At 39.8% G+C, this 16,709-nt stretch overlaps 1 protein-coding gene across 2 annotated transcripts in view; it reads left to right on the forward strand.

The window, feature by feature from the left end:
* Positions 1 to 1,174: 1,174 nt before the first annotated feature.
* ramp1 (receptor activity modifying protein 1) overlaps positions 1,175 to 16,709 on the forward strand; it is a 49,013-nt gene continuing 33,478 nt past the window's right edge. For both annotated transcript variants that reach the window (XM_041057408.1, XM_041057409.1), the window contains exon 1: positions 1,175 to 1,665. In XM_041057408.1, coding sequence (XP_040913342.1) covers positions 1,608 to 1,665 — 58 coding nt within the window. In that variant the 5' untranslated portion in view covers positions 1,175 to 1,607. The remainder of the gene's footprint in view (positions 1,666 to 16,709) is intronic.

The following is a 16,709-nucleotide window of genomic DNA, read 5'->3' on the forward strand; positions in this document are numbered from 1 at the left end:
GTGTGTGTCTGTGAGATTTCTCTGTTTCTATGATATAACATAAAGCCACACAAAGGTAGCTGGCAGTGAAGAGCATAAAACAGCAAAGGTTTAGCTAAAACTACAGTCCCTACCAACCCACGTAGATGAGTCATCTTTAGACCTTCTGATACACATGAATGTGCCTTTTCACACTGGGTTCAAAGTGAATTGCAGCCAAACAAAGGCACCTTTTATACACTTCAAAAGAAAAAAACAAATTTCTACTCTATTCTATTCTATTCTATTTCTGTCTTTTCTAAACAATGGACTTAAAATGAAACAGCACAGTGTATTGTACAATTACATGTAAATGAGAAAATATGCACAATGCAGATATATAATATCCAAACATAAAATTATGTTTTGCTGCAGTGAAATGTAGTGAAGTGAAATACTCATACTGGGTGGATGCTTTTTTTAATAAAGAGAAAATATATATATATAAATAAATAAAAAACTGTGAAACCACTTTGACTTTAGAAATACAAAATAGCTTCTCTTTTCTCACCTTCAATAAATAAAAGAGGAGGAAACACTGAAGCTGAAAAAAGTTACTGAAATATACATATAAATGAAATTATAGGGGAAAATGTATCATACATCAACTCTGTCCGCCTTATGAACTGTTTAAAGCTCATAAAACTCGACTCATTTGAGTAAACTCGCATTTTAAAGCTCCTCATAACCACTAGATGGAGATGTCGCACAACTGTGAACCATCCAATCCTCAACCAGAGCACAAATCCACGCACCGTATCTACACTGCACCTGTCTCCTCATTCACACCGCAGTTGGACTCCACTACTTTTATATATGCTTTGCTCCTCAGCTTCAACATTGTGTGGATTCAGGAAACTGTGTTTCTGCGCACTGTATATGCTCTATCTCCCTTGGTAACACCAAAAAATATTTATATAAGGAATCAACAATCTGTAATTTGAAGTTTGCTGCTTTGGCCGCTGGTGTGTATCCGATTAACCAATGGAAAAGTACCATAAGGAGTCCAGCGTCTCCTCCCTCATCCAAAGCACCCTCAGTTCCCCCTCCCTGCGCTGTGATTGCTATGTTTGGGTCTATCCCGTGTCCCCTCCGTTCACTCACAGCCGTGTCCTCCCTGAGAGAGGCAGTGAAACCTTCAACAGTCTCTCTCAGCTCCACCGGTCCCAGGCTGGTGCCTCCCGTTGCGCACAGCACGGCACAGTCTCCAACACTGCACACTTCACCGAGCGCGTTCAGGATTTCTCCAAACCTCAGAACGACTGCTTGGAAATACAGCTCCAACTTTAAGACTCAATATGTTTTATGTCTGGATAACAGAGGGTCGGTGACAGGCAGACTCGGGGGAGTTAAGATACTGCAGGAACAAAGACGAGTCTTGGCTCCCCCTCCCCCGGGCAGTTTTGCGCAAGGTGATACAGCGGAGGCTTTCTGCTGTGGCTGATTGACTGGACGGTCGCATTATATGGATTTCTTCACCAGCTGTCACTTTTGGTGTTACCTATTATTCTTTGAGCTCTAGTAAGTTGCTCTACTCTTCCCATCTCCCCCTCAAACTTCAGTCAGTAGATCATTTTGACAGCGGCAGGATGGGATCGCAGACTGGAGCAGCTCTGCGCAAACAGACGCTTCTGTGGTTCATTGTAGGTGAGTCTTACACACCGTGGCTGCATGGATGTGCGTAATAAGGCATTTAAGGTAGTTCGGCTAAACTATTACCTTTGTTTAGAACATATCATAACACAGGTCATGAGCTGAAATAGATGCCCCATATTAAATCAGGCTGAAACAAATGGGTTGGGATGTACTTACATATATGTTCATGGAAGCTTAATGTGTGTGCAAAGCGAGTTGAGTTACTCTCCTCCTCCACATCCAGAGCCAAATAACAGCTAAAACCCCATCTGTACTCGTGGTTCCCAGCAATCAGATTTGAAATTTACTTTTATAATTGTATCTGTCCAGTAGCCCATAAAATACTTTGTTCTCTCCCAGTTTATCATTGTAGGAGTAATTGCCGAACATCAGGGTTTGTTATGATATGATATTTGATTTATTATAGGATTAGTGGTGGTTGTCCCCACACTGTGCGGCGAACAAAATAATCTTTGTTTAAACTAGAGAATAGAAGTGTAGATGGGAAGTGATAGACTTTTCAGGGTGGAAGTGGTTATATCCAGGAAAAGGTGTGAGGGAGAAGCAACTGGTTGGCATGCTCGCGTTTCTCATATAACAAAAAATCTCAAAATCTGTATGGAGGAAGCTTAGGGTCTTTGGTACCTTTTCATCTTTGCAGCCAAGACAGGGATATGTACAACTGTGTATTACTATGAGGATAAATGGTTTTAGAATACACAGTAGGGGAATGATGTGTATATAAGAACATTTTATTTAGATTCTATTATTATGATTATCTGAAACCATTTTTTTTTCTCAGAGTTTGGGTTGATATTTATTTCTCTATTTGGAAATGTGAAGATAAACTGTCATTTGCAAAAGACTTTACAGTTTCCCACAATCCATGAAATAACCCTCCACCCACTCACTACATCACAAGTCTTACAGGTCAACTCTTTTATTACAATACTTTTTGGTTTTGCATAGTTAGGAAATCTTTCTAAACTGACCTGGGGTCTAGTCCAGAAAGCAGGTTTAACAAACTCTGAGTCTAACCCTAAACTCTGAGCTGATATGAAATGGGAAACGTGGTTTCAGAATAGTTGATCTGAGTTAGTTCAATTAACTGAATATGTTCACTCTGAGTTAAGCGTGTGTGTGATGACTATAAACAGCCTTCATAAATCCACCATGGCAACCCTATTTCACACCACAAGAGTTAGAAGTAGCCTAACACAAGCTTATGGTGAGTATGAGCACATTTTTAGGAAAAAAAAACACAAAAAAAAAACAAAACACAGCTGCAGCGGCAAAGGAAAGACCACTGGCGTGGGAGAGAACTGCTGCCCGAGTCAGTGCGTAAGTCTGAATGCAGTAGTCTATTCATTTAACATTTAACCACAGCTTATTTTAATAGGTGAAAAAGTGGTGGAATGTTATTGAATAAAATCTTATTTTCATTTAGGTGCAATCCCATGGACACAAAACACACTTGGAAGCATCTGTAAATGAAGTATAAAAACATAATTCAGAACATCCACAATTACATAAATGCAGCTAATCCATGGACCCATCACATCTTTCCATCATGTTTTGTTGATGGACACAGTGTGTATGTTTTTATTGTTATTTATTGTTGCATGTTGGAGCCTTCATGTCTCCTTTTAGTTGCTTACCTCTCTGTTTCTTTCTCTGCTGTCTGCACACATATGTTCTCAGCACTTGTCATTTTAGACTTGTGCACTGGAAACACACCAAACTGCAGTATGCACACATGCACACCATGATGCTCTCCGACAAAGGTGTTCAGGCGAGCTGCCTCTGCTCTTTGGCCTTTGGCCCCATGTAGGTGTTCAGTATTTACATAAAGAGAAAGTTCACTCATCACAGCAGGTTGCCTCATTACTGTTTCACCACGTTCGCATCTAAAGCAGCAGTTTTCAAAGTTTTGCTTTACTTTTCTAAAGAATTTTACTTTCCAAGATCCCTAAATAATTCTCCCCATTCGGGTGGTTCATTTATCTGCCTAGGAAACTTTTAGTCTGCCAGTCTTGCACACACTTTTAAAGATTGGTAGCACACTTTAATCAGTAGAGCACAGAGTTGATGCATATCAAAATAACCTTTGCAGCAGAAGTCATCAGAATCATTTGTGCTCTGACAGAAGCAATTTTTAATATTCTCTAGTAATTTTTAGGCCAACTAGTACAGAACAGACAAAGGGAAAGGAATCCTTCACTATTTCCCATTGATATAAAGGGACAGGCACAGAGAGACACGTTAATCCTCCTTCCCTGACGTGGTCGTCTTTCATCTGGCGGCTCAGGATTCAATTTGAATTCATCTGAAATATTTCATGTGCATAAGCAACTCACTAGAAGGTAGCGAATTGACAAAAGGGAAGCACTTTGAGGAATGACTCAGGGGAACACATCTGGAAACTCAGACAGTTTGACTGAAATAACTAAATATCGTGTAAGCAATCGAGATGGCTGATACAGTGTAGTCCAACAGAAGTGTGATGCTCACAGTGGGTCATGAGACAATGTCTGCTCAGTCCCTACATAGCAAAAGAGGCAGAACTATTACTTGGATGTAATGAGTCCTGGGCAAAGTTTTAATCAAATCCTTTTCCAGAAGTTTTAAGATGGACTTCAAAAAAATGAAACTCTGTTTGTATTTTCAGTGTTTCTCAGCAGTGAAAAGTCTCGGGCAGGAGACAGGAGAAAAGATACAGGCTTCTTGATGATGAACTACTACATACTGTACAGTATGTCTGGAACCGATAAGCATTTGTTGCATCAGTGTGGAAAGATTTGATTTCTTGTTTATCGAAAAATACTTTTCCAGTGACACGTTATGGTTGGTTGGCCGGCGTCCTGCAGCACCAGCAGGCATGAATTTTTTTTAAAGGCAACAATGCGAACACAAAACAAGAGAGTGGGAGGGAAGCAGCAGGGAGTGAGACAGAGAGAGCTGTTGAGTGACCCCCCAACTACAGATACATTTTGTGAGTACGTGATGTTGCCACCACAGACGGTAATGTTAATTTCTGTCTGGTTTTTACCCCAGTCCCCAATTAAACTCACATCTATCCAGAGAATATGGATGCATGGACTTTCTAAGTGCACTGGGCCCTGGTTATTTCTGTTCTTCCTGGACAGAGGAGGATGTATTTCTGGTGTGAAGGACTCAAGGGGACGTTTTTAAGAATCTCTATAAATCAGTGGAGAGGAAGAGAGAGAGAGAGAGAGAGGACAGAGGGAGCTAGAATCGCTCTAACAAGTCAGAGAGAGATAAATTAAGTAGGTGGGGCTGGATAGTGAAAGTTTTAATACTCCTGTTATATATCAGTGTCTTTTTAGAATGGTGTGTGTCCATGTGTGTGTTTGCGTGCGTCCCGTGTGACAAACCCGCCCACTGGACTTTGGCTAATTAGATAGATGGTGAATGAGGGATGAAAAGATGAGAAGAAAGCTAACAAAAGTGGCCATGCCCTCTTTTGATGGAGCTGTTTTTCATGTGTAATATTAACTTCCCTCTCACCCGCCTTCTCACTGATTCTCTCTCCTGCCTTTCCCGCTGAGAGTTCCTCATGGAGGGAGAAAATACAGATACGCAGCGAGTGACAAAATAACAACACTGTTTCTGTGAGATGTTTTATGTAGACCAAGCCCACAAAGACAAGAACTTCAAACTATGTACCAGGGTCATGCTTCTACTTCAGTAAGGGTCTTCAGTGGTCAGCTTTTAAAAATCTGCCTGTAGTGCAGTTAGCTGCAGCAAAAGCAGTTTACTGCACCCCAATCAATATGTGCTCACCAGTGTAAGAGTTATTTGCTTTATTATCTGCTTTAACGATCCTTATTCCTACTCTTTTGAGAGGATTAGCGAGCCCGAAGGCCCAAACGTAACTGGTGAGCAACGAAGACAGTTTTGTGTCTGTCTACAGTTGTGAGGAGAGAGGAATTTAAGGGGTGCTGAGAGCGTCTGGCATCACCCGTGCTAACGCAGACTGTGAGCAGCTCTTCCTAATTAGTTGCAGATCATTGGTAATGCTGGGGGACATCAGCCGTCTCTCTTGTCACAATTGCTGTCTAAATGAACAAACCACCCATTGTGTGTGTGTGCGTCCACAATCCACTTAGCTCAATTTTTGTGACCCACTCACCAAACAGACTGCTGACACTGAACCAGCCCTAACCATGGACGTAGGTTTGGTTTTATCTTTGGTAGGGATTTTTTTTTTTTTTTTTTTTGATGATGGCCAAACTAATATGCAAACTTGTTCTCTGTCTGTCTTTTATAATTCATATGCATGTGTGCACACACATATACCCACATAAAGAGCCTCACTCTAAAGAACATTTACTTAAATTTAATATTTTTACTGATATAATTTGCATGATTAAAGCAGCATTATAGTAAATACTTTTTTGACCACTTGGGTTACACAAGTGGTGGAAAAATGTAGATTAATCTATTAATTGTAATATGGAAAGAATGATACTAAGTCTATTACAAATAAACACACTCACAATTCAACGCAGTGATTTCCTTGAGTGATCAGCATCAAAAAGAGCTAAAGTTTTTACTTATGGTTGAAACAGGAGCGAGCTAAGTTTTTGAAGTTGTAATGTTACTTCATAAACTGATGAGCAGGGTCCACTGTCCAAATTGTTATCTATTACTTTGTGAGTACCCATTAACCAACAGTAGTATACTGTATAAATGATGTCAACAGCCTTATGCTTTGTGTCTTTGGTTGCATGTACATTTGTTTTTCCAGATTAATCCATCGTTGAGAGTAGCACAAACTCATTTTAGGGATACATGTTTATGACTGTGTCGTTAATAGTAATATAATAATTAATTAATAGTATTAATTAGTATATTGTGTTAATTACATCTACCCCTATAGCAATGTATGTGTATTTGGCCAATCAGAGACTGTGAACAGAACTCCTCCTCCTCCAAATCCAAGACATCAGCTCTCACACTGAGAAACAGAAAGCAGATTTTACAGCCCATTTATCTGGGCCGCTGCTCTCATACATTACATTTAACCTTACATAACTGCAACATAGTGAGCCTGTCGGAGCGGTTCATTCAACCAGCGAATCAGGCTGGAATTTTCTTTTGAAGATTTCTTTTTTCTTTTTTTGTGGAGTTTCTGCTTCATGGAATGTACATGATGACACATCAAAGTGGTTGTGTGTACGATCCAAGGCCACAACATCAAGAGCTCATGGTAAACGAGTCATGTAAAGCCACCAAAAAGCCTGAAAGGGATTTCTCCAAACATTTATCTAACCAGACTGGTCAAATAGTAACAGGCTGGTATTTATAGCAGTGACCTGAGGGATGAGTGACTGAGGCATAGAGACGTGTACATACTTCTTGCCGTCAGGAGCTGTCTTTTACAGGCACAGTGTTGTGCTCGCGACTCCTGAGCTGCTAAGCTGTAGCTTCTGGGCTATGGTGCAGGGCAGCAGGAGACAAGCTAACTTCTGATGCCGGACTACATATGACTGTAGGGTCAGCAGTTTAATTCCCATGACCTGCTGGGAACACAGGAGTGGGTGAAGTTATTCAGAGATACATCTTAATCCTACAGCAGCCTTTTAAATCCAACCCTATTACCAGACAAGAACTTCAATATTGGATGACTCTGCTGAATGTTAGTATTGGACATGGCTCATGAAGTGCAGATTTGTCTGGTGTTGTTATAATTCTTATGGATATAAGGTTGTTTAAATTTTATAATCATTCTTGTGATGGCAAAGCATCTGAAAGAGGATTTGTTATTGTACTCTGAAATTTGAAGCTAACTTATTATTCTCTAATATTTGAAATATTATTCTGTATGGTTCACGTAAAAAGTGGATTCTCGCCTTTGATGCAAACATTTTCTAAAAAGCGGTAATTAGGAATAATTAGGGGACAGGGTTAAATAGGCTTAAACACTGTATCATCTCAACACCAGCATGTTAGCATTCATTGTATGTAATGCAAGCATGCCAAGTTTAGCATTTAGCTCAGCTTTTTTCAGACCTGAACAGTATGTTTGCTGGGATCCATTTACAGTCATTTAATGTCTAAGAAACCTTTGTGGAAACCAGAGGCTGGATTGTATTTGTGGTGATGTGCGTGTATGTATGTATGTATATGTATAATATATATATGTATAATATATAAGTATATAAACTTTATTTGGTCCCAGCTCAGCAAGTTGGCTCTCAAATGCCATATGCTCAGTCAATCTTCCTCCAGCTTAATAGGTTAAATAATTAATATGGCATTTTAGGCTAAGGATTTCTGGTGCCATTCAGTCTCCACATAGATCATGAGGTCAGGGATTTGAACTAGTGACCTTTAATTCCTCCGATCTGTTTGTAACAGTAGCCTCAGCTAAGTCATGTAGGAAATCTTCTATATAAGTTTAAAATAAAAAAGGTCTATTACAGCTTGAATTGCACACTTGAGCTCCAGTGAACTGCCTTCCTCCTGTGTTTTTTTTTTGATTATTCCTCTTTCCAGTGCTTGTGATGCGTTACTTACCGGCTTACTGGAAGGGACTTGGTATCAAATTGAGCGAAACAGTGCAGAAAATTGAAAATTGGACCAAATGAAAGCAAGCGGTTTAGTACACTGAAATTTAAATTAGAACATGTAATTGTTTTTAATTTGCCAGTCTAGGATTTACACACAAAAATCTGTCAAGAAGCTGAAAAATTCTGAATACTCCAGTCTTAGATGGTTGTAAGTAAATGTAAGGGTGTCACTGTGGCTCATTTGACTTAGACATGCTATGTATCATATATCAGCACAACAATCGTCTACTGCAATAAGAAATATAATCCAGTAGGTTTAGATTTCTACTCTATGCAGTGTTCAAACCAAGATAGAGCAGAGAAGTTTCCGTAACGCACCATATCCTCTTTGATAACATGAGAGGACTTTTTTTTATTGTCGTCAAGGCTCTCCTCTTCCCGCTGTTCTCTCCACAGTAACCTGTTTTATAAGTGGTCATGACTGGTGTGTGTGCCTATAGATTTGAGCATGTGTTTGTTTATGCTTGTACGTGTGTGCACTTGTAAAGCAGTAACCCAGTTTTCGCTGTCATGCCTCAGCAGCTAATGAGCAGCGTTGAGGCACTGTTAGTTAGTGGAGCATGTGTGAATATGCATGTGTATATTGTGCATGTGGGTGTGAGAGAGAGTGGTGTGTGTGTTTATGTGTGCATGCCCTGTCCATAGCGGAACAGCCACTGACAATTATCCAGGCGCCATAGGGCTAACAAGTATTTCAGCACCTTGGTAGTGGAAACCACATTATGTGCCATGCACACACACACACACACACACACACACACACACACACACACACACACACACACACACACGCAAGCACATTATAGTATGCTGTCATATTTGGCACCCATTCTCAGAGGAAGGGCAACAGTCTCACACATGCTCACATACAAAAAACACAAAGGAATTAGTACACACAGTCTCACACACACACCATACGTGTGAAGACAGTCATGTGAAGCACCAAGTGAGTCAGACATGCTCTCCCATGTCACAGCAGTACCCTTGAGCAAGATACCCAATGCTCAGTTGATGTCAAGTGTCAACAAGACAAACTGTGGTTGTGTATTTGACACATACTGCTAATCTTCAGGGTAAATTAAAAAGTAATCCTGTGGAGCAGATCAGTGGTCTATGCTATCAACTTCCACTCAGTATTGCATTCTAAAGCTTAAATACTATGACAGTGGTCTTTAGAAAGAGAGGACCTGCCTTTCCCACTGCCTCAGATAGCTGTATGCCGACTGAAACTGCCATAAGCCAAGTGATGGACACTTTTATTCATGTGCAGCACCATACTAAATACCATGTACCATAAAAGTTCATATATTGTTGACCAAGGTAGGCTCCAAGTCCATGCAGTGGTTCTGCCACTCCCTTCCCATTAAACTATAAACATTAAGACTTCCAGGGAACATGTGTAAATTGTTCCATTAAAAGTTGAAACTGATCATAAATTGACGTTAAACTACTGCACTATTCAAATAGTGTGCGTGAGCATTCAAACACACCCATAAAGTGTTACATGGTGTGACCATATGTGGATAAATATATTCATGAGTACATGATTGAATAGCTAAGTGGAGACATACATTGCTTGATAAATGTCAGACAAAAGCAGCTATGTACAGCACATCCAAAGAAAAACACGCAATACTGTATGTGCACACTTTACAAAGATTTCTACTTGTGTTGCAAATGGTGGCCCGTACCAAAGTTATTTCTGCTGTGTTGCAACAAATCCCCAGTTACCATGTTTACATCTGGTATTAACACATGATCTGGATATGCATATGTTATCTCGATAATTGCATTAGACCTTTGCATTAACTTGGAATTAATACGTTTTTGCATACAGACTGCATTTTGTCTACACCTTACATTCACATGCACTTTTCCTTATCCAGACACGTTGTCCAGATACACCTCTCCTATCTTCATTTGTGAACTCTGATCTAGTTTCTGCTCTTTCAGTGTTTGGCTAAAGCCTGATGGAACATCCATTCTACAGTTAAAGAACTGATAAGAGCATTTGAAGAGGGATAATTTATCTTGGTACTGAAACACTGATATACTGCACAGTGTTTTTATAAAATCAGAAAGTGTCCTGTGATATAGATACAACATCTATAATTTAAGCCCTGCAAGTGAGTCAAGTGGCTGTCCAAAGTCATGGCTCTATTCCACTCCTTGCTTCAGTTTTGTCGACTGGTTTACTTGGACTTAGCCTTGGAATCAGTTCAACGCATGTGGGAATTTTTGATGCTGTTGCCAAGTTTTCAGTTGTTTGACTCAAAGTTTAATTCTGGCACTCTTACAGAATAGTGTCAAAAGATTTATTTTTAATCATTTAAATGAACAAACCATCTGTTTTAATGAAAGGTGTGCTTTTGAGCAACATGTCAGATTCAGCAAGACATTAGATTGTTGTGCCTTTTTGTTTTTGCTTTAGAGTGAATCCATAAACCCTTTTGGAAGATTTTCCTTTAGGTTTATCTGTTGACAGCGTTACAGTCACAGATTTCCTTCTACCACTTTTCCAGTAGGTGTAAACGTAGATAACGTTTTTGTCTCTATTCTAGATAGTAGATTGAGCTCAGATAATAAAACCTCTTTATTTTTGTTTGTTTTTTACGTCTCCTAATATGAAAATACTACCACTGAGCATAATTTATGTTTTGACTTTGATGTATAAGATAATTACTGTGTGTTTTTAAGCTGCTGTATACCTGCATCCCCAGATAAGTTTTTTTTTTTTTTTTTTTGGTCTCATATTTGGCTTTCAAAAACTGTTTTTCATGTTTGCCAGAAATAGACAATTAGAGGCATGGAGAAATCTTACAGGTTCTCCCAGATGATATAATGTTTCCTGTTAATAGGCAGAGTCACTCCAGAGTAGCTAAACAGGATCATCCATTTTAATCTCTTCATCTCTGTTCAATTTTACGTTGTCAGTCAGTGCCAGTCACAAGCGTGTAATTGGAAGCTTGTCAGCCCCTCTATGAACAGATCACAGGTGTAATCTGAACATCTGATGAAAATTTTAAAACTCGACCTTTCCAGGTGGGTGGGAGCAGTGGTGCAGGGAGAGCAAAAGAGAAACCTTCAGTTGTTCATCTCCAGAGTGCTTGTTGGGGAGAGATAAAGACAGACTAATAATAAGCGAGCAGTATATGACATTAGTTGTGGTGTTTCAAAGCAGGGACTGTTATTGCAGGTTATACACGACAGGTCCTTATTTGAGCAATTATGCATTGTGCAGATGAGTCCTGGCCTCTGCTACCATACAGCAGCCTTAGCATCGTGGTAATTTATAGCCTACCTTTTCGTGTTATCTCTCTTCTGTCATGCTCTCAACACACTCAATGAAATGACTCTTTCTAATAATTTAATTCCCCACCACTTTGTCTCTGTCTCTCTCTCTGTCGCTGTTTGACTGTCTACATTGCCCCTTCTGCTTCCCTGCCCTTTCAGTCAAATAGTATCATGCTGCTTTTGCAACTATGGCGGTGTTATTACTGAGCCACAATTAGACATTGTTAATGCCATGCAGACACACAACCCTTTGTCTCTGTCTCTCATCCTTCTGTCCTTTCTAAATCTGGACACAGATAATGTCCACTGAAACAGACAGAGATCTCAGCTGTTTGTGGCAATGAATGTGCCCTCTTCCCTGGCTCACAAGTGCTGCTGGCATAACTGTAGAGCTGGCTTGGTGTCATTTCTCTGATGGGATTACAAGAAAAAAAGAGAGAACGAAATCTCCACTCATATATATATATAAAAAAAGAACTTAAAAAAATCCAACTCTGACTGTTATTATGACCAGTGCTGGACATAATCATTCATGAGATGAACTGTTTGAACTGAAATCGGAGGTTAAGATAAACTTAATTCAAAGCTTAAAACAACAGAGAGAGAGACAGAGACTGAAACTGAGGCAGGCAGGAATGCAACCCTACAGACCCTCTTTAATGTCCTCTGGGTCTCCAGTGTTAAACCAGATACTTTGACAAAACAACAAAAGACAGAGGATTTATGCCTGCATTTCGTTTTAGGGCAGAACAGGAGAACAGAGAATTCGGCTGAGAGCTTTCTGCGTCCCTCTCATGTCAACGTAATGTATAGTTGAATGTTTTACTGCCTCTGTAGGCACATAAAGCACACAGCAGGGAGGTTCCACAGGCATAAATTGAAAAATGTATTGTTTAAACCACAAAAAAATTAGAAAAATAGTAGGATAAACACAAATTTGTGTAATAGTCGAACTTTAAATGCAAATTAAAGTAAAGCTAGAAATAAATCACACTGATGGCAGAATGTTTTAAGAGATTTTTTTTGCACTGTGCAATGGGTGTCAGGATCAAACCATGTTTTCAAAGCGTCAACAATCAGTTTAAATTATGTGAGAAATTAATTCAAAACTATTAGTCACTGGAAAAACAAGATAAAAATAATGCAATGATACACGTACAGCAGCAGCAGCAGCAGCTCTGTGAATCCAATCACACTGTTGGCCACTTAAGAAGTCCTCCACTGCAGCATTGGAGTGGATGAGTGGTTTGGTTTTAGCAGCTGAGGGCGGGGCTATGACATGGGGCGAGACAAACATTTTTTTTAATCAGCCCATGAACTGAACATGGCAGTTTTCCATCAGTAAGTTTTAGCTCTCTAATCCCAAAACTACTGCTGCTTCAGAGCATAGCCAAAAGCATTCTGTACTATCCCAAAGGAACAGACAGGGATGTGTTCAATGACCATGAGCACGTTTGTGACCGTTTCCATCCTGGTAGTTTTTCATTTGAAATAAATATTTCTTCCTCAGAAATGTGGATGCGTCTGTGGGTGTAATCATGCATGCTTTGTGTCCTCCAGTAAAGTGTCCTCTATTGGATGACGGCATGTTTCCAAAGTCCTGTTAACGAGGCCAAATTCCAAATGGAAATTTTGGAAAAAAAAAAAAATTGTTTTTACACATTTAGTGATCATGGTGAGGATTATTTTTGGCATCAGTGTCCTAACACATATGACAGTGTCAAAATTATTCTTTGTGTGTTTGCATATGCTGCACTAGAGTTTCCACTTTTTTTGTAAAACCTGAACATGAATATTTGAGCTGTACTTATCTCAAATTTCACAGGATGTGTTTTTAGAAAATTCAGTCTAAAGGCAACAGGCTGATCCTGCTGATGTCGTCTCTGGGCTAGTCTCTGTTCCACTAGCTTCTGTAACTCAATACAACCTCTCATTCAGTGTTTCTTTCATCTCTGTCTGAAAAACTGAATAATGTTGCTGGGGTATACTTTCCATATTCTGAGACAAATGCTGTGGTGAAGGGAGTAAGCTAGGTAAGTTTGTTGTGTTGTGTTTTTCTTTTTTTGTGCTGTACATTTACACAAAATAGAGTTTTGTTGGTAATTGATGGTGATACAGGCAATTTTTCTAACAAAATGTATATGTGTATAAACAGTTTTTTTCTGGGCAATCTTTCTGTCTTTTTCTTTTTCTTTTTTTCTCTCTCGATCTCTAAATTCTCCAGATGGGCATGTAGCCTTTTGCTTCACCTCAGTGGCTTCACCAGCCCTCTGTTTACCTCAAACCAAGCCTGCTCTGATACTCGCTCTGTATGTGGACCCGTGTTTCACTGCCTGTGTGAATGCATCTCCTGATCACAGCCAATCAAGTGAGATGCATTTGTGCCTTTGCCACTCATTTCCTCTGTGTTTGTGTGTGTAGGTGTGTGTGTGTATGCGTGGTACATGCCCTTTCCCTTCTTTCTAAAGCCTACCCGACATGTTGTGTAATTGACTCATCTGCCTCAAGTCCACTCTCCTCTGTTATTCTGGCTGCTAGGAACTCTCTCCATCTGTTTCTTTTTTCCTGTCTCTCTCTGTCAGCTTCTCTCAATTGTTAACATGACCATGCACACATACGCCCACACTCATAGTGTATATGTCTAAATGTACTGAAGAACACACAGGTATTTTTCAATTGAAAACCAAAACTACGGAGTGAGAAAGAAACCATTTTAGAGGTGCTATATATTTTCACTGCCGCCAAATTGTCATGGAGAGGGGGGCAAGGACTTGGACCCAAACGCAAAAACCCTCTAAACAGGCAGAATGGTAGAACAAAAATCACTGGAAGTGTCCAGGGCCAAGAAACAAAACTCAAATAACCAAAAATACAAAAGTCCGTACTTGAAAACAGGAAATCAATGTAAGTCCATGAGGGGGAAAACACAAGACACAGGAACATGAACAAACACAAGGACTTGACATGGTGCAGAGCATGGACACTGACATGGAAACAGGCATGGAAACAGACAAACCAACCAGAACACAGGGAAAAGACGAGACTTAAATACACAAGGCAATGGGCAACAGGTGAAACCAATTAGGGTGGGGCAGACAATCACAAATGGAGGGAAACAAGACAAAGACAGGAAGTAAAACAAGACAAGATACACAACTATAAACAAAAAAAAAAACAAACTAAACAAGAGTCCAAAAGTCCACAAAAGAGTTCAAAACATAGTCATGACATGAATAGGGTTTCTTGCCAGGAGGGGTTGGTGGTGGCGATGATAATGGTCACTTGCCATTGTTGCATTTTCAAGACAAGAGTTTACAATAGGTCCACTGGGCAGAGCTACTCCTTCAACGTCTCATGCTGAACTCAGGGTAGACTGGACAGTACAGTGACTCACTATCATAAAGTGGTATTATGAGACGGGACAGGCTAGCTGGTTAGCATGCTAACTTCAGTAGAAAAAATTAAGTCATAGTAAAAGAAGCAAAACAAGAGTCAACAGAGGCATTGCTTTCCACTGCCGGAGACAACCCTTGGAGAGTAAAGGTGGTGAAGTTTGATGACGTTGGCTCTTGAGGCTCAAAATGTCGATTGACACTCATGATTCAGTCCTCACTCGCTCTCAGACTTTGTTCATTGTTTACAAAGCTGGCCCTATGTGCCCGTTACGTGCTTGCTGAAATGTTTTGTCTTTAATGAATCTCAATATATCATTGCTGCTTGTCCTCTGTGTGTTCTAATTGATGCTATTCGCACAGTATATTTCAACACTTTTCTGTTAGCATGCTAACAATTTTATTATTAGAACTAAGAGTACAGCGAGGACTGGTGGGAAAAAACAAAGTTTTGCAAGTATTTGCTCATAAACCAAAATACTGGACAAAGCTCCAGCACTTCCTCTGAAAGACAGTTCCTCATAAGTTGGTGGTGATAATAGCAGAGGAGAACCTAGTCTCATATACTTTGTTCTGTGAGAGTCAAAGTATATGATTCACATCATTTTTATACCTACTACTCAGTAAGCCCTTGTGCCCTGTATACGGGCATCAGCATTTAATATGTTTCATTTATTCAGGTTTATATGTGCTTGGGGGGGGGGAAATTGGATCTGACTGCTGCTACCACACAGTATTGATTTGGAAAGGTACATTTTCTGACAGTTAGGATGCAAAAGAACACATTTCCTAGAATGAGATGACCCACAGTTCAAGAGGTCTCTTGCTGTTGTAATGCTTATGATTTCAGGAAAGTAGCCTGAACTTAACATAATAAGGTTGTTTCTCTCATCCTGGGGTTGTTGTGTTTCTATGTATACATATGCATAATTTATTGGATAATTGCTCTGTAAAAGAAAGATGACTAGATGGAAATATAGGTTATGTAAAATGTTCAAATTTAACCTGGACAGCTGAAGAAAATGATCCACATTTTGCCTCGGAAAAACAATTACATATCACAGCATATGTTAACCCTTGCTATCTTGTCCCCTCCAGTCTTTGAAGATAACGTGCCACAGTGGTGTTACAGCTCATCCTATTGTTGTGTGCCTTTTTATCTGCATTAATTGGATGCTATTAGCAGAGAGATGCAGCCAGGGCAGACCTCTATCTGTGCTGACAGCACTGCCTGCTATAACGATTAGCTGGTGATGGATGGGACTAAACTTGACAGAGATAGATGGTGCAGACACACACACATATACAGACACACATGCACCACCTTTTCAGTAATTGTCATAGTGTACAGTGTGTTTGTGTGTTGGGGTGGAAAGGCGTGTGTAGGTGTGTGTATGCGTCTGTGTGTGTAGGTGTCAGGGTTTGTAAAGGTGGGTTTGTTTGCAGTATGCAATAACTGTGAGCTGTCAAGTCAATTTGTGTTTGTGAAGACACAAACTGACTTGAGTTATTATTCTATCAATTAAGGAGTGTGCAAAACATGTTTTCAAACCTGTGTGTGTTTGCGTGTGTAGATGATGCCTTTATCAAAGGGAGGGATTAGACATTGAACCCATGAAATGTGTCTATAAAAACATTTATCATAGAGCATCTGTCAAACTGGCAGTGTAAAAGATGAACTAGTGAGGGCTGGTTGTAGAGAAATAAATTTTATATTTTGATTGCACCTGTCTTAAGCAGATGTAACAAAGTGCGTCACAATAAAAAAAAAAAA

The sequence above is a fragment of the Toxotes jaculatrix genome, chromosome 15 (genome assembly GCF_017976425.1).
Source record: "Toxotes jaculatrix isolate fToxJac2 chromosome 15, fToxJac2.pri, whole genome shotgun sequence".
In the NCBI taxonomy this organism is placed as follows: Eukaryota; Metazoa; Chordata; class Actinopteri; family Toxotidae; genus Toxotes; species Toxotes jaculatrix.